The sequence below is a fragment of the Microtus oregoni genome, unplaced genomic scaffold, assembly GCF_018167655.1.
Source record: "Microtus oregoni isolate MIOR12 unplaced genomic scaffold, Mior012 000046F_ref0000063, whole genome shotgun sequence".
In the NCBI taxonomy this organism is placed as follows: Eukaryota; Metazoa; Chordata; class Mammalia; order Rodentia; family Cricetidae; genus Microtus; species Microtus oregoni.
The window spans coordinates 19,093,350-19,116,099 of record NW_024543220.1 but is presented as its reverse complement, the minus strand read 5'-3'; the positions used below and the strand labels follow the sequence as shown (position 1 = coordinate 19,116,099).

At 47.2% G+C, this 22,750-nt stretch overlaps 1 protein-coding gene across 4 annotated transcripts in view; it reads right to left on the bottom strand.

Moving 5' to 3' along the window:
- The window catches only part of Dip2a (disco interacting protein 2 homolog A), an 80,611-nt gene that overhangs the window by 11,124 nt on the left and 46,737 nt on the right, over positions 1–22,750 (bottom strand). For all 4 annotated transcript variants that reach the window (XM_041634738.1, XM_041634736.1, XM_041634739.1 and 1 more), the window contains 14 exons: positions 21,789–21,908; positions 19,729–19,843; positions 18,333–18,472; positions 14,447–14,583; positions 13,366–13,446; positions 12,600–12,727; positions 8,036–8,150; positions 6,781–6,982; positions 5,929–6,038; positions 5,772–5,852; positions 4,360–4,483; positions 2,167–2,288; positions 1,940–2,051; positions 446–555 (listed from right to left, as the gene is read on the bottom strand). In XM_041634738.1, the coding sequence (XP_041490672.1) occupies positions 446–555; positions 1,940–2,051; positions 2,167–2,288; positions 4,360–4,483; positions 5,772–5,852; positions 5,929–6,038; positions 6,781–6,982; positions 8,036–8,150; positions 12,600–12,727; positions 13,366–13,446; positions 14,447–14,583; positions 18,333–18,472; positions 19,729–19,843; positions 21,789–21,908 (1,697 nt within the window). The remainder of the gene's footprint in view (positions 1–445; positions 556–1,939; positions 2,052–2,166; positions 2,289–4,359; positions 4,484–5,771; positions 5,853–5,928; positions 6,039–6,780; positions 6,983–8,035; positions 8,151–12,599; positions 12,728–13,365; positions 13,447–14,446; positions 14,584–18,332; positions 18,473–19,728; positions 19,844–21,788; positions 21,909–22,750) is intronic.

Sequence of the window (22,750 nt, the reverse complement as noted above, 5' to 3'; positions counted from 1 at the left end):
CAAGTGCATGGCTGGTGTCCACAGAGGCCCAAAGAGGGAGTCAAATCCCCTGGAACTGGACTTGCATGTGCTTGTGAGCCACCTGAAACAGTGCCAGAATCTAGGTCCTCTGCAAGAGCAGCAAGTGCTCTTAATGCTGAGCTCTCCCACCAGTCGCTTTAAGTGACTCTTCATTCACGTTAAATAAACTCAGCGAAGCCACTCCCATCTAGAGACCAGGCATTACTATCAACAGCAACACATGCAATGCTCTCAGGTGTCTGATTTTGGGCTTCATCAATGTTTAACATAAATTTTAAGACACAGTACTGCTGCTCTGTGCTTTGGATAAAAAGCATCTTCTTAAAGCTGCAGCGCATACACCCTCCCTACTGCAGCCTTACCCCTGCCCGTGCCCTCAGTGTTCCCATGAGGCTGAAGCCAACAGGAGCCCATGAGGTCCTACCTTCACTCCAGCTAAGATCCCTGTGGTAGACACACTGAAGTCCAAGTACGCGAGCACGTCTGGGGAGGGCGGTCTGAAAATGCTAGCTAGCTTCTTTTTAGGAATGTCATCTGTTAAACAGAAGATGCCAGGGACTAATGTCACACGGCCTGCACAAGCAAAGCTTCAGCCTCCCCAGAGACAGATTTGTCACGAAAGACAGGCTATCAGAGAGCGTCCAGGAGAGGTCACTGGTGCAGGCTCACCATGTCTGTTCTATGGCTGTGCAGCCTGAACGCTGAAGGCAACGGGAGAAGAAATCACTTCACTGCTAGGTGGGAAAGGCCGGAGTGCTGAGGATATGCCAGTATCGCAGAGGCTGTGGCAGAGCCATAGAAACAGCTACACAGACAGACTGACTCTTGGAGTCTGCGTGCTTCACGTTCATGAGTAATAGTTCACTGCTACTGTACATTGTACAAATGGACAAAGACTCAACAAGGGCAAGGCTGAGCTCTTGAGAATGAAGGATTCTGGCCAACTGGAGCTTAGAGCCTGACCTTTGACCCATATCAGCTGCCCCAGTATCTCACATCTGCCACAGTACCAGGCACACAGCTGTATTAGTCTTTGGTTCCCATAGAAAACAGAACTTCAGAATGCAAGGGTATGATGGAAAGGAGAGGTTCCTGCCACTCAGGAAGCCAGCACTCGGTCCCTAGTGGTGCCGGGGGTCTACTAGGCCAAGCAATCCACATTTGCAAAGTGGAGCTGCCCTTAGCCCACCCTGGTGATGCAACCATAAGACACAGCTTCTTCCAGCTGGTGTGAAGGTATCTCAGGAGCATGATGGCACTCCCCAGTGATAGTGACAGGGTACACAGTGAAAACTGTGCCCTCAAAGAATCAGCAAAAACATGTAGACAATTACCAGCTAACTATGTTGGCAGGAGGCAGTAGGGAATAGGATTTCAGCCCGTAACATGAGCATGGGACTGCTGATGGTGGGCCCAGAGTGGAGAAGATCTCATATCCTAGACAGGGAGACAGGCCATGAAGGCAACAGTGGTACCTAATGCCCCACTAACACTGTGCCTGTTTTACCAGATAAAGCCAACAAGTCATCCTGCCATTGACACAAGCTGATGCATTATGTGGACATTTACTTTTCAATGTTATTTTATTTTATGTGTATTCCTGAGTTTATATATGTTATATATATATATATACACACACACACACACACACACACACACACGCAGAGGTCAGAAGACAGATTGGTTCCCTTGATACTGGAATTACAGGCAGTTATAAGCCTCCATGTGGGTGCTAAAAACCACACCCCAGTTCTCTGCAAGAGCAACAAGTGCTCTTAACCACTGAGTCCTCTCTCCAGCTCCCCAATGTTTATTTATTTTTATTTTGCATGCTAACAGCAAAACACCAACAACAGAAAGCAGTCAGGAAAGAAAGCAATTGCCTGTCTTTGCAGGAGCAGCTGTTGCAGACACATACCTGTATCAAGGATGGTTGGCCAGGTCCTGACATCTACAGCAGCAGCTGCTTCTTTGGACTTGAGCAGCCGTGTAATGGCCTGTGTACTAAGGACACAAGCAGATTTGCTGACCTACATCACATGGAAGCAAGAACCCAAGTAAGCTTCATCCTGCAGAGAAGACCACGCATGACAAATGCCATGACCCCACCCAAGAGGATATGGCCTGCCAGAAGAGAGAACGTACCTCGACAATCATCTTCACAGTGGGCAAGGTAGTGCCAAGGTTCTGGGGGTGTGGGGGTCGCACAGTGACAGGCACACAGCCACAGTACAGGCAGCCATAGAAGGCAGCGATAAGATCAACCCCTGGGGAGACAGAACACATGGTCAACGCTGGGTCCCAAAGGGTAGGTTTACAATCTCAGGCCTGATGAGGACAACCTAGAATATTTGTCCACAGACAGAAAAGGGACAAGCAGGCATGTTTTCCTTTTGACACAGCCATGGTTAACTCCAAAGGATAAGGCTGGAGTTCACCAAACCTAGCACTGACAGTATGTTCAGAAAGGAGGGCAACCCAATACCCCAAGAGGGGGTCTCCGGAGGGCCCATGAGCATGTGGGGCTGGGGATACAACAGGTGCTCGCATACTGCAGTAGGAAGGTCCTTGCCCTGTACAGCAGCAGTAGACCTTTGGCCCACCAGACCCAGGACTTAGAAGGGCTGGACAAGTCTGCATACACAGACCTCAGAGGACAACCTTTGAGACAAACTGCTTGCAGTGGAGGTTCCCTGGCCACAGCAAGAGGAGCCATTCCTTCAGATATCTATGATAGCTTAACAGTCTATCTCAAAACATACTAAAATGCATTAGAAAATGATATTAATAGAAACAAGAATTTTTTAAAAAAATCATACATGACTAGAAATTTTAAGAATTCATTTCAAGATAAAGATGCAGGTTGAAGGAACACAAGGCAACAAAGTCTTAAGATAAAAGATAAAGATAACATTTAAAACTTTGAGTGGGAAGGAGATAAGAGAAGAGGAAATGTCAGTTACTAAAGGCAGATAAAGGCACACAGATGGAAGGAGCAGTTCAGAAGGAAAGCGAGGATCAGAAAGCACAGAGGGAAGACGATGAGTCAAGAAACTTTCCTGAATTAAAAGGCACGAAGACTCACATTCAGAAAGACCCTGAACATGAGATCACCGAGCAGGAAGAACCAACGCTCACTACAGACACACTAGACTTTGAAGACAGGGAAAAGCATTCATTCGTCACAAAGGCAAACGCAGCAAGAGGTTCTCACCCACTGGACAAATGGGACTGGTCCAGGTGGAGACTGCATTGGATTTGTTATGCTGGGGAAAAGTGAGTACTGATCCCACACAGGTCCCTAAGGGATCCTCCAGGGAAGGAGTTCCCTGGTACTGAGACAGGCATGCTAAGGGGAACACATATATGGCTAGTAGAGGATCATAAGCATGGGACAATGTGAAGGGAGAATGAAGTTGTGGCAGCCACCGTCTGAGAATGGTGTCTGCCATCTGCCACATCCCTAATAAGAGGGTGAGACAGAGCACTTGCCCAGTGTGTACAAGGTCCTGGCTTTACTCCTTAGCACCATGAAAAAAGTGGGTGGGGGATGAGTGAACACATGCCAAAAAGTTCAAATTGTTCTTAAAAAAAAAATCATCACATTGCCTGAGGTACTGTCATAATTATTTTGAGAATACTGCGTAATGAGGGATTAAAATAAAGTGTAGTAACAGGACGTTCCAACCTTGCTGTGTCCTAAAGCAGTGGCTCTCAACCTGTGCGTCTCAACCCTTCTGGGGTTGAATGACCTTTTCACAGGGGTCACATATCAGATCTACTGCAGATCATAATCATATTTACATCATGATTCATAGCAGTAGGAAAATTACAGCTATGCAGTAACAATGAAAACAATCTTGTGGCTGGGGCCAGCACAACATGAAGGACTGTATTAAGGGGACACAGCATCAGGAAGGTTGAGAACCACTGTCCTGAAGCATCAGTGGGAAAACGATCTTAGAGAAGAGGGTTAGGTTAGTGAAACTCTCCAGTTTGAACTCGAGTAGGAAGGGACAATATGAACCAGTATCTCTCCAAGGAAACACAACTATACTTCAAATTCTAGCTCTGCTCAGAGTAGCCAGTGCAATGGCTGCCCTTCACCCCACCCCTTGTTCTAAGATGTTGTGCCCGGAAGGGTGAGAATCCAGCTCTAGAGGAAGACACACAGGATAAGCCTGAGCATCTGCCACTCTGATAGCAAAAAACACTACCAAGACCAGTAGGAACAAAGGCCCCGCCCAAAGGGCTCATAGTGGCACTGGCATCACAAGAGTAGGGAGTGGCTGAGCTCCATTTACAAAGGCCAGGAGAGGGTCTTGGGGGTTCATTTACCTGGGGGATAGACCAAAGCCACGTGGTCCCCAGCATCCAGTCGCCCCTTCTCCATGAGAGCAGCAGCCACTCTCTCGGCCCTTTTGTGCAGTTGGATACAGGTTGCGGTGCTGGTGACTGTGCCCTGGAGAAGAATCAAGTACACTGGTGTGCTGATGTCTTCAGACAGGAGAATGTCTGCTCTGGAACCTATGTGCATCCTTCTGCACACTGGGTTCCTGTGCTCAGCAATCAAATTATGCCAATGTAGGCAATTCTGGGGTCTGTATTACAGATGCTTGTAGCAGAGGGTTGGGCATCTCTGAGTGGGTAAACACTTCACTGGTACCTGCCAGAGCCAAAGACTGTATAAAGCCAGAATACCCATGCCTGGAATCCATCTGAATCCTGAATCCTTTCCCAGAGACCTGTCTCACTGGCTTCCCCACTCAGAGCCTGCAGGACGTTGCCCCCTATGCCTGCCCAGAGCCAGCACTTCCCTTCTCTCCACTGGCCTGGAGGCTCTTCCCACAAGCTGATGACATCTTTGTTTGACAATCACGATCTGCCAGCACGACTTAGAATTCAACTATCAGATGGAAGTTTACTGAGACACCAGGAAGCAAGACAGCCTCTCGCATGAGAATTTTTAGCAGGAAGATTGTCTACTGTTTAAACACAGTGGGTGTCAGTAAATGCTCTGAATGACCGTGCCTGCACTTGAAGCTGCGAAAGGAAGGTGAAGAGTTGAAGGCCAACCTCGCATCTATACCAAGAGCCTACCAGATAAAATTAAATAAAAAAGTGAAGCTCTGTGTGAGCAAAGAGTACCAGGGTCGAGCTTGCATTTTCTGAGATCATGGGACCTGCCCTTGGTGACAAAAATCGAGGTCTCTTAAAGCATGTTTGATGATGCTGGCAGGGGACTCACACGGGGTCTTCCCAATGCTTGTTTCTGTAACCTTGCCATGGGAGTCTTACAGAATCCCCTCTGGATTCCAGGCATTCTGAGCGTGGTGTAGAGCATTAACAGGCTTGCAGGCCACATGACAGTGATTTCTCAGCCACAAAGCGAAAACAGTTTGGAGCAGCAAATAGTGTTTGTCATTTCAAAGATCTAAGCAAATGTACAAAGCCTGAATGCATAAGTTTTACCACATAAACATTTCCTTTTAGTTCATAAACCTGAGTATTTACAAAGATACAGTTCCTAATAAGAAAAGAGAGCCGACAAAACTTTCCAGATAAATATAAAATCAACAGAAGGACTTTGTGTCAAACGCACAAAGCTCGGGTCTCTACAAGAAAAGTAACAGGCAGAGAGAACAATGCCACAGAAGGGCCCAAAATCTAATAGCGCTCTATTGTCCCAACAACAATTAGGAGGACTTGGAAATGACAAACTGGAAAGACCTCCAAAGTCCTGCACTTACCTTGGCGTTCAGCAGCAAGAACAGCGGGTGGTCAGGTGTGGTATGAGCTCGCCACTGCAGCACATCTGCCAGGAACAGGAACTGCACAGAGAGGATGGTTCAGCTCCTCCACAGTATCCTGGATACCACCCGCCCCTCCCCGGGAGCTGCCCAGTACCTTCCGAGCCTGGTCACTATCCTCCAGGTGGGCCAGCTCTCTCCCAGACGCCTGCGCAATCCTTTTTCCAGCAACCAGGTTCCCAACAATCATCGAGGCTGGTCCAACCTCTACAAATTCCAAAAGACAAGGTGGGAACTTCTAATCTGTAACTGTCACATGACATTACTTATATATAACACTTGTTATTTTGAAACATACCTGAATTGGGTATTTAACTCTTTTCTTAAAATGTAAAAAATATTCAGATCACTCTTAAATACAAACTATATTATATAACATTTCTTGAGATGTTAACGAAGTAATTAGCTTTTTATGGCTTTACTATATTTTATGTATAAATCAGAGTTCTTGAAGTGCATTATACTTACTGATATTTCATATGGTCGATAATCAGTAAAGGTTAGCTTTTCCTATTTATAAAACCAAAGCAATGACAAACTGAGTATGATAGTTAAACTGGCCTTTACACTTAGTTTTGTGTTAAATAAGACAAAGGAAACTGACCTTTGAGAAACTTCCATTCTAGCAACCTTATGGTGACCAGAGGCTCCTTGGATTCCAGAGCCCATGTCTGCTTACAGACATCATTTCTACCTCTAAGAAGCCACCCTTGAATTTGCCATTAAAACTGGTTCCTAACAGGCAGATAGAACCATCAGGCAGGTGCACCAGCAACATCCCCTTCTGTGACGTGACTAAGAGCTGGTGTATACCTACCCCATCCTTAACCCCAGGCCCAGAGAGGTGGGTACTCATTATTGTAAGATCCAGTGTGGCTGTACCCCTAGCCAGGACTGCAGTCAACATCAATTCTAAGGCCAGACAATCTTATTATTAGATATAACTAACCTGGCTGCTTCTGGCGCGGCTTGGGAAGGTTGGTCACACAGGTATGAGGGCACATCAACACATTACACGGGTGTAGCATCCCTTCCAGAAAACGCTGCTTGGTTTCAGAAATGTGAATTCCTCCGAGAGGAGCCTTGGGCAAGGTGTTGGCAGGAACCAGGGCCAAACAGTACACACCCACCTGGTGGATGCTGTCAATGGCCTGGAAGGCAAGAACTCTGCTGAGCACAAGCTACCAGCCCAGGACGGGGAGAGCTGGAAGGGGATACCACACCACAGAACACTGAGGTCCAGAGGTCCAGGAGGTAGAGCCACCCTTAAAACATCTCATGAAGTAAAGAAGACGGAGAGTGTGCCTATTTCTACCATAAGACACACAGAGTTTTCACACAAACACATAAGACTATGTAACTGTTTTTATTAAAAACACAAGACTCAGTTGCTACAAAAGCATAGTGAGGCCTCTAGTTGGGAAGAGGTGAACCAAAGATAACAGAAGCTAGACATCCTGAACTTGGAATTATGTTTATATTTCAATTACAACCAACTTGTGTATAAAAAGCAATCCCTGTGACTGAAAGTAAAGAGAATATACTCAGTCAGAATTTAGCTAGCAGCATAGTTCAGAGGCTCAGTTTAATATGGCTTTAAACAGTCTCGATAGTTGATCCCCAGGGAGAAGAACCATGTGAGCTGTTCCCGGCTCTCCCGTCTGGGTCAGCATAAACACCAAACTTGTGAGACTCTGGGGCCAGGGGCCAGAAGTCACTGAGTGACACAGCCTGGCTGTTAGCCACCACACCGACAGGACAGCGGCTTAAAACCGTATGGTCTTGAGTTTGATCCAAGCCTCCAGATCCACTGAACCGAGACACAAGACATGACTACAAATGCAAGGTCAAGCCAGATTGAGGAAGTACCACCCCATAACCTATTTTCCTCAAAATCACCACAAAAATGACAGGGGCATCAAAGGGGCATCAAACCTAGTAACCATCAGATAGTTGGGGAAATCTGAACCGTTAGTTTTAAGATGTGTTAGCGGTATTTCTGTTAACCGGTACACAGGAAGCAGAGTGATGGGAGTGTGGGGCCACTATATTTTGTTTCTACTTGACGAATCCGAAATGCTCTATAACAAAACAGAGCCCGGCCTCTCTGACTTTCATGGCATATATATCCGGTTCCCTTTTTACTGTCTGTCATCCAATAAGTCTCCACACGCTGAGAATAGCGACCATCCCGGCAAGCCCACCTGTAGCACACGGCTCATCCACTGGAAGCTGTCTTCCTCCGAAGCGTCAGGCCGCTGTTCAGCCACCAAGACAATCCGGTCATCGTGCAGCACAGTCACAGAGAACACGGCAATCCTGAGAGAAGACAAAGGTAAGGTGGCTATACCGAAGTGCAGCGCCCACCTCTCAGTCAGAGCTGCACAGAAGGCGCCAAGCGCTGTGCAGTCAACACGTGACTTCCTGCAAACACATAGCGTGACCTGCCGCCCTGAGCTCCAGGATCACAGTCGAAACAGTTTCAGCTCACAAAGCAGACTGCAGTTTCCCCTCCCTCCTCTCCTTCCAGTCCCCACCACCTCCACCTCCCCCAGTCCACTCCTCCTCCATTCCTTCCCTGGATAGACCAACTGCCTTGGCCTATCAAGCTGCAGAGAGGCTAGGCACTTCCTCTCCTGTTAAGGCTGGACTAGGACAAGACATGAGTCTTCCTGTAAAGGGGAAATTTTCTTTTTTTCTTTTTTTTAAAAATATTTATTTATTTATTTATTATGTATACAATATTCTGTCTGTGTGTATGTATACCTGCAGGCCAGAAGAGGGCACCAGACCCCGTTACAGATAGTTGTGAGCCACCATGTGGTTGCTGGGAATTGAACTCAGGACCTTTAGAAGAACAGGCAATGCTCTTAACCTCTGAGCCATCTATCCAGCCCAAGGGGAATTTTCTTAATTCTAATGTTTATGTACCATTTCCTTGTGAACAACTCTTTAAACGGTTTCCTTTGTAAACAAAAGATCAAATCCTTCAATAATGAGTTAACATTAATTGTGACTGATATATTTGGATTTGTTTCTATTACCTAACTTTACAGATTTCAACAAGTTCTCTTCCATTTATTTTTTCCCCCCTAAGGACCAAAGAGATGGCTCAGAGGTTGAGTCCTGGCAGTTCTTCCAGAAGCCCCGGGTTTGATGCTATGCAACTACATGGCAGCCAGTGATCTGTAACTCCAGTCCCAGGGGATTGAATACCTTTTTCTGGACTCTGTGGGCACCAGGCACACATATGGTACACAGGCATTCATGCAAAATATCCAAGCACATAAAAAACAAATAAATCAATTTAAAAATATGTTCTAATCCCTGTATTTTGTCTGTTTTCCTACAGCATGTGCATCTGGCAGCAACTGTACGGTCAGAGGAAAACTTTCAGGGGTCAGTTCTCGTTGTGCACCATGTAGGCTCCAGGACTAAACTCTCTTCCTCCTCCCTCCCTCCTTCCTTTCTTGTGTTTGTGTGCATGTGTGTTCACATGCACAAGTGCTGTTCTTTGTTTGTGTACGTATTTGCCCATGTGTGCAGAGCACCTTCTTTACTGTTTGGACTAGCTGAGAATTTGGGTTTCCCCACCAAAGCCCTTATACCAAAATGTCTACAGCTCTAATTCTGCATCATCACAGATACATGTTTTCTTTATTTTCTTTTAATCATATCCTTTAATCAATTATAACAGGGTTATTAGAATATCAATGACTTAAAGGCTTTAGTTTTTATAATGCTATGATAATTAGTGTTCAGAAGATCCTTTTATAAATACAGGACCCTTTAAATATTTATGTTTTCTTATCTTCTCCTAAAGCTAGTATGCCCACATATTCTGTAACATAACATATACCCCCCACTACCATATTATATCACCCAGCAAGCTTTTCTCAATGTTGTCTTTCTGCCATTCTTACAGCATTTCTAGATTCACTTCCCTAATGTGCTGTCTGTCTAAGCTTTTATGGAATTTATTGTGACAAAACTTCTGAAATCCATCTGCCTTGGACCCCACAAGTTAAGGGACAATATAGATAGGCACTGTGCTATTTGGCTTTTTGTCAACTTGTGAAAGAGAGAGAGAGAGAGAGAGAGAGAGAGAGAGAGACAGAGACAGAGAGACAGAGAGTTGAAAGGAATAAGGAAAAGGGAAAAGGGGTGGGAGAGAGGAAGGGAATCCAGTTGGCAGCTCAGGAGGGTGCACATGGAGCTGGAGAAATGTCTGCAGGATTGGGAAGCTGGCACCCTGTAGATGCCGGCCCAGCTGTTCTTACTTGGTAAGCCATGGGGATACTGAACAGAAGGTGACAGACTCCCAACTGTCCCGGAACTGATCTGCTAAGGTGGCAGAGCAATGTTTTCAAGTTCTAAACTAAATTGTATGCCTATGATACAGGCTAGGGTTATCTGGGAAGAGGGAACCTTGATTGAGAAAATGTCTCTATGAGATTGGCTTGAAGGCAAGTCTTGATTAATGACTGATGTGAGAAGGTCCCTAGGCATGTGGTCCTGGGCTATATTAAAAAGCAAGCTGAACCAGACATACACAGCAAGCCTGTAGGTAGTGTTCCTCTGTGCTTTCTGCTTCAGCTCCTGCCCCCAGGTCTCTTCCTTGAGCTCCTGTCCTGACTTTCCTGTGATGAACTGTAAGGTGAAGGATGAGATAAACCATTTGCTCCCCAGGTTGTTTTGGTCATGGCATTTATCATAGGCATACAATTTAGTTTAGAACTTGAAAACATTGCTCTGCTACCTTAGCAGATCAGTTCCGGGATGGTTGGGAGTCTGTCACCTTCTGTTCAGTAACCCCATGGCTTACCAAGTAAGAACAGCTGGGCCAGCATCTACAGGGTGCCAGCTTCCCAATCCTGCAGACATTTCTCCAGCTCCATGTGCACCCTCCTGAGCTGCCAACTGGATTCCCTTCCTCTCTCCCACCCCTTTTCCCTTTTCCTTATTCCTTTAAACTCTCTATTTCTTTACTCTGGAGCAGTTTCTTAACCTGATTTTTTTTTAGATTATTCATAATGTTCATTCATTGAGGTGCCTGTATTCCTCAGGTCCCAGGAAGGGAGAAGCAGGCTACCCTGTCTGCAGAACAAAATCACCCACATCAGTAAGTCACTTGGGCTGGCCTGACCTTATCAAGGTACTTCCTCAGGCACAGCAAGATGTGAAGAAACAGTCTCTGCAGCTCATTCAGAGCCAGAGAGTATACATCCCCAATGAGAATTCCCAGGGACATCTCTACCTCTAGCACCTGAGCTTCAGGGGACAAACCCTTAGCAAGGCATGTGTGCCCCAGGTTACTACCACCTTTTGCCCGCTTGGTACGACTCCATGATTATTTCTTCAGTGGATGTTCAAAGGCAGGGCCTGGCCTGGCTTATAGGTACACTAACTAAAGTTATAAAAGGGGCGGGGGGGTAGACACATGCCGCACACCGCGCCCTCCGTCTGCGCTCTATGCGCTAGAATCCAGTTCGCAAGCTTCGGGCAAGGGGCTGGAGGTTGAGGAAACACACGCAGAGACAGACAGACACACAGACCTCCAATCGCTGGTACAAAAGCCCTTCTTTAATAGCACCAGGGAGGCTTAAATACCCTGCAGTCAATGGCCAACAGAAAGCCCATCCTCTGATCCTCTAGACAAAGCACAGCTTTTAGTAACTTCAATTAGAAGGTTCTAGCAGGGAAGAGCAGCTGAAGGCCAGGACTCAATTAGTCCCAACAGACACATACCCTTTGGAGAAGAACAAAACTTTAAAGGCAGTTGGCTGTACAGACCAAAAGGAAAAGAGCTTCCTCTAGAACAAAGAACTCAGGGGGTGGGAAGAGTTAGACAAAAATCCCTTCTCAGCCCTTTCCCCACGAAATCACAGGCCCGGAGGTACAGATCGTCTGCTCAACAGACATGAGAGTCTCTAAAGTCGTTGCTTAACGACACAGAAAAGCTGAGGACATTTTTATTATAGAAGCAATGAATATGTTGTGTCTCCCAAAACCTTCTTAGAAAACAGAGCTTGCCCGCAGTAGTTTACACAGTGGAACTCCTCTTTTAATCAGCACTTATGAGACGACGAGGAAGCCGGAATCTACTCATTTCTAGCAGCTGGGATCCCTTGGTCCTTTACCCAATCATGTATGTGGACCTTACTCTCTTTTTGAAAAATATATTTTTTTTTGTTTTGTTTTTCGAGGAAGGGTTTCTCTGTGTAGCCCTGACTGTCCTGGAACTCACTCGATCTCAGAGATCTGCCTGCCTCTGCCTCCTGAAAACTGTGATTAAAGGCATGTGCCACTACCACCCAGCCTCTTTTTGAAGTTTTAATTAATTTATTTGTTCTATATGGATGTTTTGCCCGCATATACGTCTATGTACCACGTGTGTGCCTGGTGCCAGAGGAGGCCAGAATAGGGTGTTAGAGACCCTTGAACTGGAGGTATGCCTTCCTAATGGGTGCTGGAACTGAACACAGGTCCTCTGGAAGAGCAGCCAGTGTTTTTAACTACTGAGCCATCTCTCCAGCCCCAGACTTTACTTTCTTAAAGAACTGAAGAAACACTTTAAAATAAAGAACATTTAACTCTGCTATCATTAATGCAAATATTTTTCTCTTTCTTTGGGTAACTTTTCTGATAAACATAAATTTTTAAATTTTGCAAATCCAGGTTAACTGGCTTTTCTGTTCTACAGAGACTTCCCAGATTTTAGGTACAGAAGAAATCTGCGACCCAAGTGCAGGGTCTACAGTGCATCACCTGCCTCTGTAGACAAACTTCATGGGCTCCACGGCCAGGGCAGTGGCTACAATGTCATCTGCATTATGTCTGCGCACGCCTACAACCATCAGCCCGTCCAGCTTGCCCACGACGAAGACCAGGTTATCCTGAGAAAAGGGTGTGGTCAGGCCTCAGGAGGAGGATTTTTGATAGGACAAAGAAACCAGCACCTCACACGGGATTAAAAAAAAAAAGTGATTGACTTCATGACTTGGTTGGGTGGAAAAGACTATGTGGGTTAGGTGGTACTGAAGGATGGGAAAGGGGGTCAAGGCAGAGGGCGAGAGAGTTGTGGATGAGGACGTGAAGACCAGAGACTGCAGCAAGGCAAGGATCCTGGGGTATTGAGTGGCCCGTGAGCTAGGTGCAGCTACAGACAGGACCGCATTACGCCACCGATACTAAGCAGTCCTGGAATGCAGACACCCACCAAGGGAGCACTCCCCTCCCTAAGCTGTGACAGCCAATGTTTCTGGGGAAGGATAAAGAAAATCATCTACCCGAGAAAAGGTGGGCCAAGACGCCACAGAATATATTCATTTTAACTTATTTAAAACATCAAAACTGGAAGAAAATGATAAAAATGGAAACGCCCGTGGCTGGAGAAGCACTGCATGCAAGTGAGGAATGGGTAAGGGTGGCTGCAGAGAACCAAGGGTGTCAGGGACAAGAGCACATTTGCAGTGAAGTCTTCCTGCTCTCCACCAGCATTCTCGGCTGATGGACAGGTACAGGTCATACTCACAGGCCCAATGAATCCCAGAAGGCCCGTCCTGGTGAAAGGCCGGTCAGACACGGGGACTCCATCTGCAGTGACCGGGACGGTCTACCAGAAGGGGAAAGAGGGTGTCAGACAGCAGACAACTCAGTGACTACCAGAAAGGTAAGGGGGGCAAGCAGTAGAACTCAGCAACAGCCAGACCAAGAGTAGGCACGTGCCTTCAAAACGTCTCTAGTTGAAGAAGCCCAGGGGTGCAGGGTTTAAGGACAAAACCCATACTTCCATCAGTGCTCAAGAGGGAAGGTATCAGTGAGGGAGCTAGAGCGGCCTGGCAGTGTCTGGCTGCTTGCAGAGCTTAGCGGCATTTTCTAAACACTACAGGGCAGCTACTTCTTATTTACCCCGTGTCTTAGTTATTTTAGTTTTATAGTTTGCACAAACATTAATTGTTTTGGTTAATACATCTGGACCACAGTCTGGGCCACGGACAGTTCCAAAAGCACTGCCAAGGCAGATGTGGCTATTGGTGGGTGGAAGGCTGGAAACTGCCCAAACAGGTACAAAATATTAAGCCAGGCAGTGGTGGTGCATGCCTTAAAACCCAGCACTTGGGAGGCAGAGCCAGGCGGATCTCTGTGAGTTCAAGGTCAACCTGGTCTACAAGAGCTAGTTCCAGGACAGACTCCAAAAAGCTACAGAGAAACCCTGTCTGGAAAAAAAAAAAATAGAGTTAGGACCAGATGGCACTACCTTGGTCATTCTACTAGTCGTTTCAAATACCACAAAGCGCCTGAGGCCCAGGGTTTAATGTTCTATAGAAAAAAAGACTCCCAGGGCACCTGGTCTTCGCAGCACATTTTCTCATCTTGACTGCCCTACTGTGTGGATATACCACCTAAGCAGGACCTGTCCTTCTAAGACGTATTATGAATAACAAGGATCATAATGTGAACCCAATTGAAGTCCTAATTAGATCTTCTTGATCGGAGCACAGGAATAGCTTTGGGTCCCCACAGCGTCTTGTAGGCTCTCCGCCTATAACCTTGGGCCCATTGACACTCATGGGAATTGATTTCAAGATAAAGATTAGGAAAAGGATACAAACCTCAAAGACATTCTTTGTGATTCCAAGCAATCCATAATACGCTGTCCCAGTTGCAACAGAATTGACACAGATTTCTCCAATTTCATCAGTTTTACAAAGGTAAGGGGCGCCATCGACCTTCACAACACACGCACTAGCTAAACAGAGAAAACAATTCAAAATCATTAGGGTATATTTAAATAGATCATTCACAAAGGTTTACTTGGTCATATATTTGTGGGTGTTTTTGTTTGTTTTGTTTTTGACACAGGGTCTCATCATGAGGCTCTAGCTGGCCCAGAACTCTCTAGGTAGATCAAGCTGACCTGGAGAGCACAGAGACCCACCTGCTTCTGCCTCCCAAGTGATTGGATAAAAGATGCTCACCACCATGCCTGGCATTGCTACTATATTTAACGTTATAGAAGTAAGACATTATATGTACAGCAAATCCTTATAAGGAGCGTCATGGCACGGACAATACTAATTAATATTAATATAACTAATACTTGTTATAAGCAACGTGAGGGCTATGGCTATAACTCAGTGGTAGCGCGCTTGCGTAAAATGTAAGATGTCCTGGGTCCACTGCCAGCACTAGACAGACAGACATACACACACACACACACACACACATACACACACACACACACACACACACACACACACACAAAGGCATGCAGGACGGAGGAAGGCCCAGTGGTGATTAAAAAGTAAACTACATCTATGCATACGCTCTTGATCAAGAGAATCTCATTTTCCCAAGTACAGGGAGATGACTGTTTGTTTTTTAGCCCCACAGTAACACTCTCAGATGTGCACAAAGAGTGTTTAAAGGTCACAAAGTAACGCAAGTTATCACACATCCACTTGATACTGTGGTAAGCATGAATGCCAGGAGGCCAACCCAGGGCAGCATCAGTGTATAAGGTATAAGATACGCTGGGTTTGCCTATGCCCATAAGCCCGTTTGACTAAGCAACAGCCAAATGCTACACAAGGGCCCGAATCCTAGGAAGAGCCTAGGAAGAGCATGCACAAGCATTCACTGTGTGGTGATTTTGTCAAAGGTAAAACGTCTGCCTTGGACTGAAGCTTGACAAGATGCTTTAAGGGGAAGTGAAACATTCCATCTTGCAAGGAAACGCTATAAAATCCAGGAAGTCAACAACTCAAAAGCTTCAGAAAATCCCTGAAACTCACCAGATTCCCCAGGCCCCTCCTCCCAGGTTACATATATGTAACCCGCAGGGGCTCAGAAACACACTCTCAGACAAGACGAGCTGCCTAGAAGAGGCTCAGAGCACCTGAGCTGCCTCAACAAGTTGCTCGCCAGCCTGCTAAGATGCCGGTAAGTTGTACAGTGTTTCCAGTTTCCAGCCATTGTGAGCAGGGCAGGCTTTGGTGGTATAGCTGTCCCTGAGTCGTTTCTGCTCCTGTAACTAACCCCAATAAATCTCACCGGTCCACCAAGCTGGACTTTGGTGGTGTCCTTCCCTTGGTCTATTATGGTCTATCTGAGGTGAGTAGGCGTTGGTTCATGTTTCCCCAGGAACAGTGTTGCGTAGACACATCTGACAAGCCCATGCACAAATGAACACCTGGGAGCACAGGTACAGATGTATTGGAGTGTGTGCATATGACTGGGCAGTCTATATGTGTACATGTGTATGTGTGTATAGATATATGTCTGGGCAGTGTATATGTGTACATGTGTGTATATGTGTGTATAGATATATGACTGGGCAGTGAATACACAAGACAGGTTTGCATTATTATAGCAATAAAGAAAAATGAGCAAAACTCTGAATACCCTTATGTAGTCAAAATAAACACCAAGGAGGGGGCGATGGCTGTTCGTAAAGTGCATGCCACATAAGCACGGGGACTGAGTTAAATCCCCAGAACCCATGCTTAAAGCCATGCGTGGGGAGACAGAGACAGGTCATTGAGGCTTGTCCAATCAGAGAACTGCATGCCAATGAGGCCCTCTAATGTTTACAGTGCCTAAGGAACACCATTGGAGGTGGTCCTCAGGCCCCGTGTGCACATACATGTGCACAAGCCAGCATACACATGTATCCTCCTCCACATATAAAGGTGATACAAAATAAGTACCAGTCACAATTACTACTTTATAGTAATAAGTAAAAATTATTACTGTATTCTCTGTTTTGATTTTATTGTTTTGTTGTTGTTGAGGCAAGGTCTTACTATGCGGTAGTGGCATTTCAACTGTATTTCAATAAATAAAGCTTGCCTGAAGATATGAGAGTAAAAGAGCCCCACTGGTCAGCTTTTCAGACCAGGCAGTGGTAAGACACACCTTTAATCCCAGTAGCCACAGTAGTTGACATAGACACCGGGCAGTGCATGCCTTTAATCTCAGTGGTGCACACTGGGAGGAGACATCTCTCAAACACAGTCTCATTCTGGGATTCCTGGAAGCAGGATGGTCAGTTTTGGACTGAGGGCAAGGTAAGAGCCAGTGCCTGGCTGCTTTGTTTTTCGGGTCTTTAGGCTGAACCCCAATTTCAGTCCCTGAGATTTTATTAATCGTGCTTCACTATGTAGCCCAGACAGGCCTCAAACACAAGATTCCCCTGCTTCAGCCTCCTAAGTGCTGAGATTACCTCTGTCAGCTACCATGCTTTAGGACATGTTTAACCACAGATTCAAGCTTTCTATGAAGAAGTAGAATTAATTACAGGAAGAAATACAGCCCACACTAGTTAAAAGCTGGAACTGAAGATAATTTAAACTTCTGTGTTCACTCCAATCAGAACTCTGCCTACACCCAGGGGCCAGTCTACCTGGATCTTCTGTGTCAGGAGGTAGCACCTGCCGCCAAGGCTATCCATGAGACAGGTTAAAAGTTCAAATCCAGGATGCCAGGCAGCCAGGAGACATGTACCTCTAGCAGAAGAGAAGAGAGCTGACGTTGGGGGTGATGGGGGATGAGACAAAGCACCCCACCTCTGAAAGTCACAACTGGGTGTCCTGATGAGCCTTCATTGCTAACTTGACACAGCTTAGAGTCCTCTCAGAGGAGGAGCCCCAGCTGAGGAACTGCCTATATCGGACTGATCTGTGGACATGCGTATGATAAACTGTCTGGATTATTAGTTGATGGAGGAGGGTCCACAGCACTGTGGGCAGTGCCAGTCCTCCAGCAGGTGGTCCTGAGCTGCATAAAAAAAACTAGCTAAACATGGGCCAGCAATCAGAGTTCCTGCACAGTTTCTGCTTCAGGCTCCTGCAGGTTCCTGCCTTGACTTCCCTCACTGATGGACAGTAGCCTGAAAGTGTAAGCCAGATGAACCCTTCCCTCCTCGACGCTGCTTGTGATCAGAATGTGTCATAGTGGCATCAGACAGAGGAGTAGGATACTGGTCATGGTAGGAAGAGGGAGAGCAGGGCGGCTACCAGAAGCCGCAAGGAGAAGTAACCTAAGGGCAGCATGAGCGTCATCCCTGCTTCCAAGAGCCACTGCGGGCTCGAGAGCCAGGCTCTGCCCCTATTCTTCAGTGATGCTTTGTTTCTTTGCGCGAGTCATCCCAACACCCCTCCTCAAACCAGTAGGATACGAGGGCCAGCTTTTGCAGGATGCACCTGGGTTGCTTTTTTGTTTTCTTTTTGGAACCCATGGATATTTCTGGGAAGTTTCTACACCTCCTGTCACCACAAGTGCTTGTCACAACCTAGTCAGGTGACCTCATCATCCTGGCATTTACAGCATCAGATTTTCTGAGGCACCTCCACAGAGACTACAGAGCATTAAATACCTCCAAAGGCATGAGGCTGAAGGACTCTGCCCGGCAGAGTAGGCAATCTAATGACCGGGTGCATCTCTGCTCTTGCTGTGTGTCAGTCGGTGCAGGGTGTCGATGCACTGACTGTTTCTTACCTCCAGGCATCACCTGACCAACGTCCTGAACAGTGAGGACCGACAGCTTCTCCTCAGTGTCGACTCTGATCACACCATAGCTCAGGCCATTCATGGACAGGACAGCTTTTCTCGGAGGAGGTCCTCCAAGGTCCGGGGGCCTAGAGAACAAGAGCACGGGCATGCCTGTGACAAGGGCTATCGCGCCGTGGAAGATGGCACTGAGGGCCAGCCTCGGCTGAGGTACAATTCCTCATAAAGCACCTGCTCTGTGTATGGACCTGTCGGAACTGTATGTCCTAAAGCTCATGTCTCTCTGCAGTACGACCTCAATATCTTCTCACTAGAGGCAGGCCCATGACTACAGAGCAAGTGACACCATGTGACCCTGAGACAGGTCATCTATCTGGTTATCTTGTGGCCTTCACATGGAGCTCTAGGGTAGCCAGGTGGGCAGACTAGCCGGTCATGGCCACTGTGCTGCAACGGGCTGTGATACTACACACGTGTAGATCTGGATTAGCTCCACCATTCCTACAAAACAACCCTCCCAGAGCAGATGGAGCCTTTTCTAAGACACGGCCCGTCAGTCTGTGAGAGATAAAGATATTACTTTTAATGCTATTACTAAAAATACAGTTTCTTGGAACTTACATATTTATAAGCACATACTACCTGTGTATGAGCACAACACATACATGACCAGAGCCAAGGCAATTCTATTGCAAAGAGTTGAGGGTAGAAAGCTATAGATAATGTCCTCTGCTGTGGTCATGTGACCTGAAACCGCAGAGAATTGTGCTCAAGGGCAGCAAGAACAGGTGATTCATGATGGGGAGAAAAAGTACCTTTGGGCCTAGTTGTGTTCTGGGAGCAACATGGTATGTTCAGGAAATGCAGGAAGGAACCGGAGGCCCAGATACTAGGACAGTAGCTAGGGGTGGGAGTGGGAGGCTCTCGGGGCAGTCTAAGTTATCAGGCGTGACCCAAGGAAACGGCTGTGAAGGCAGCTTGGGCTTTCCAGGTCAGGCTGGCTGAATGTTAAAGGCCCTCTCCAGCAGACCTCCACAGCCAGCAGAAGCTCTCAGAACAAGAGACTGTGGCTCAGTTATAACTTTTACATATGATCGATTGGGCATGAAATAGCAGGATTTTGACTGAGAAGAGGTGTAAGGAAAATAGCATTGAGAGATTAGTGTACTCCAGGAACCCACTACCCAACTCCCAGCATGGATCTAGACTAGTGAGGGGCACAGAACTCAGGCTGCACCTCTGTTACCCAAGGGAGGCTGGAAGGCTGATGCCAAGTCCTTCAGGATTCCCATAGTTAGAAACTATTACAAACTTGGGGCTATAGGCAACTCTGTCTTTAAGACTCAAATGTGAGTTCTCAAGAGACACCATACAATGTGGTTACCTGCGGATGGCCACTGTTAGTGCCTCGGGAGAGCTGGCACAGGGACAGATGACCTCTGGCCTCAGACCTCTGGACTGGAAGACGTTGAGGAAGGCATCACAGGAAGATATGGACCCTGGGTAAAGCAACAGAAGTGGAGCAACACAGGTAACTGGAGGACCAGTGAGTCAAGAGCACAGGTCTACGGGGTACCAGGCTGGCCTGGCAGCCATGCTGAGTCCTGCCCCACAGGCCTTTTTTAACAAGAACACTGCTGTAATTCGGCAAGCAACACCTTTTAGAGCAGGAGTGACTGCCGTAAAACACACAAGATTGTTCTCAACCCACCAATGAGAGTCTGGAAGCCTCTAAGTAGAGGCCTGTTTCTAGTGTTGTGTTTGTTGCTGAGGTCCTGCCCTCTGGACCTTTCCTGGACCAATGATAGGAACAACTCTCGGTGCTTCTGGTTCAGGACCAGCACAGAGCCTGCCAGGTAACTGAGGAGCATCTGCAGCCCAACAAGGCCAGGCCTGGCACTAGATGGCCCACAGCAGAGGGAGTGCAGCTCCTAGCAGCAGCCCTAGAGATGTGTGATCTACGCACGGCCCTGAGGATGTCCTGCCTCTCTCTATTCCCTCTCCTTTGGGTACGCTCGGGTCATTCAGGGGTGGTGGGCCTTATCAGTGGGTGCTAGAGATGTAAAAACTTGGCAACAGGGAGGCTCTGCCTGTTCCAGGCTCAAATAACTACATCCATGGGGTCTCTAGAGTCTCATTATAAACTTCTCCCCACGAGGGTACATAAAAGGCAAGGGGCATTTACAGAGGCCTCCGGGCTTCAATTCCTCAGGGAGAGTGGTGTCTCCTAAGAAAAGAAGACAACACATTGTTCCGTGCTACCAAGACTGGGGACAGCATTCTACAGGCCAACACATGAGCTGCGAGCTAAGGCCTATGAAGGGAGAGCTAGCTCTGTGGTACCTGGAGGAATGTGGACGGAGAGAGGAGACAGGACAAATCTATCAGGGCTAACACCAGGCCCTGGAGGGAACGTTGCACTCAAGTGAGCCCTGACTGCAGCTGCCTGACGAACAGGAGCTGGGGCAGCTGTGGGCTTGAGCAGGCGTAAGTAGCCACGGGTGTGGAAGGAGATGCCTTGCTTGTCTCAGGTGAGCCCCAAGAGAATGAGAGGCTTTTAGGGGGACCGTGTGCCTGTTCTGTTCTCCTGAAAGGTGGGGTACACAGAAGAATGGGGAGAACAGATTGGTGCTGCTCAACAAGTGTCACTTGGGGCTCTCCTAGAGGACTCCTGACACAGGCCTTAGAAGTCCTGGGCCTAAGAGCTCACCAGACCTACAAAAGCAGCTCCCTTCAGACTGTTATACACAGGAGGGTCCTCAGTGCTTAGGCGGCAGCAGTGAGGCATTCCCCCAGAAAGACTTAGGTTGGTCAGTGACATATGGAAGAAGAGTTGGGTCTTCCCCATAAAGGAAGTTGGGGCTGAGAGTCAAATAGGTAGGAGCCTGACACTAAAGACCAGGGGGCTCGGGAGGACCATAGCAAATCAGGGACCCTATTTATAGCATAATCTTGTGATCTCTCTCTCTTTTTTTTAAAGATTTTATTTTATTATGTATTCAATGTTCTGCCTGTATGTATGAATGCCTGCTATCCAGAAGAGGGTACTAGATCTCATTACAGATGGTTGTGAGCCACCATGTGGTTGCTGGGAATTGAACTCGGGACCTCTGGAAGAGCAAGCAGTGCTCTTAACCTCTGAGCCATCTGCCCAGCCCAATCTTGTGATCTCTTAAAAATGATAACTTTCATTAAAGGTTTTCAACTGTATTAAAATTGCCTGTAAATTTAGTGTCTTAATAAACATGCATAAGACCCGCCAGTGACTGAGTCATCAACATAGACAACATGTCACAGGACATTATAGGACACTTATCAAAGCTGTGATAAAGCTTTAATTTTGGTCAACAGGTTCTATTTCAACAGGTTGCTAAGTCCTCCTAGAAGTCAAGAACCATAGGAGCAAACACCATCAGGGCACCCTAGGCCACACAGTCTACTCACAGGGGTTAGCGCCATCAGCCACAATCAGCATGCGCAGAGAGCTCAGACAGACGTCCCTCTGCCCTCGCTGTGCCAAGAGGGACCAATGCATATCTCGGGACTTCACCAGGGCGGCCCGGGCTACAAAGAGAAGGGAGTACAGATGTCTCTGTGTCACAGGCCAGGCACCCTAGGTCAGACCCATACAGCTCCCTGATTGTCACCCCAGTCTCTGTGAACCTCTGTGAGCCCTGGTTAGTTGATTATGTGGGCTGTGTTCTTAAGGTGTCCCTGACCCCTCTGGCTCCTACAATCCTTCCTCCCTCTTTTCCATGGAATCCCACGAGTTCCACCTAATGTTGGGCTGTGGTCTGCACCTGCTCCTACCGGGTGCTAGATGAAGCCTCTCTGGTGATAATTACGCAAGGCTCCAATGAGCCAGGATTTGAATGAACTAATTCAGCCTCAAGGAAGTGCAGAGCCCAGCGAACCTCACTCCCTTCAACCCGGCTCTGTCTTCCTCCATAAAACAGGATGCAAGACATTCTGCAGGAGGAATGCTGATTTGGAGGTTTTGCAGAGTGTGTAGTGTCGCCAGCGCTGGCTGGGTGCAGGAGGTCAGAGTCTGGGAAGCTGCTGACCTCTACTGGACAGGAACAAAGGCTGCCCAGGATCCACTCCATCCTGCCTGTCATAGACTGTATCATTTGAACAACAGCTTTGTTACTGCTGGCTTCAAAAGCTCAAACTGCACATTAAAACCATCTCAAATCATCTGACTAGGAATACTGATGTGACCGTGAAGGAAACTTCCAAAGAATAAACTTAGGAGTCCCTGATCTTCCAGTGAGAAGCCCAGCTACTCCACTGCAAGCAGCTTTCCGGGGCTCTGGGCAGATCTGGACTAGGATGGCCTACAGAGACATCCCAATAAGGCTCTCCCACCCCCACCTGCGGTTCTCTATGTTGCCTTCATGTTTTCT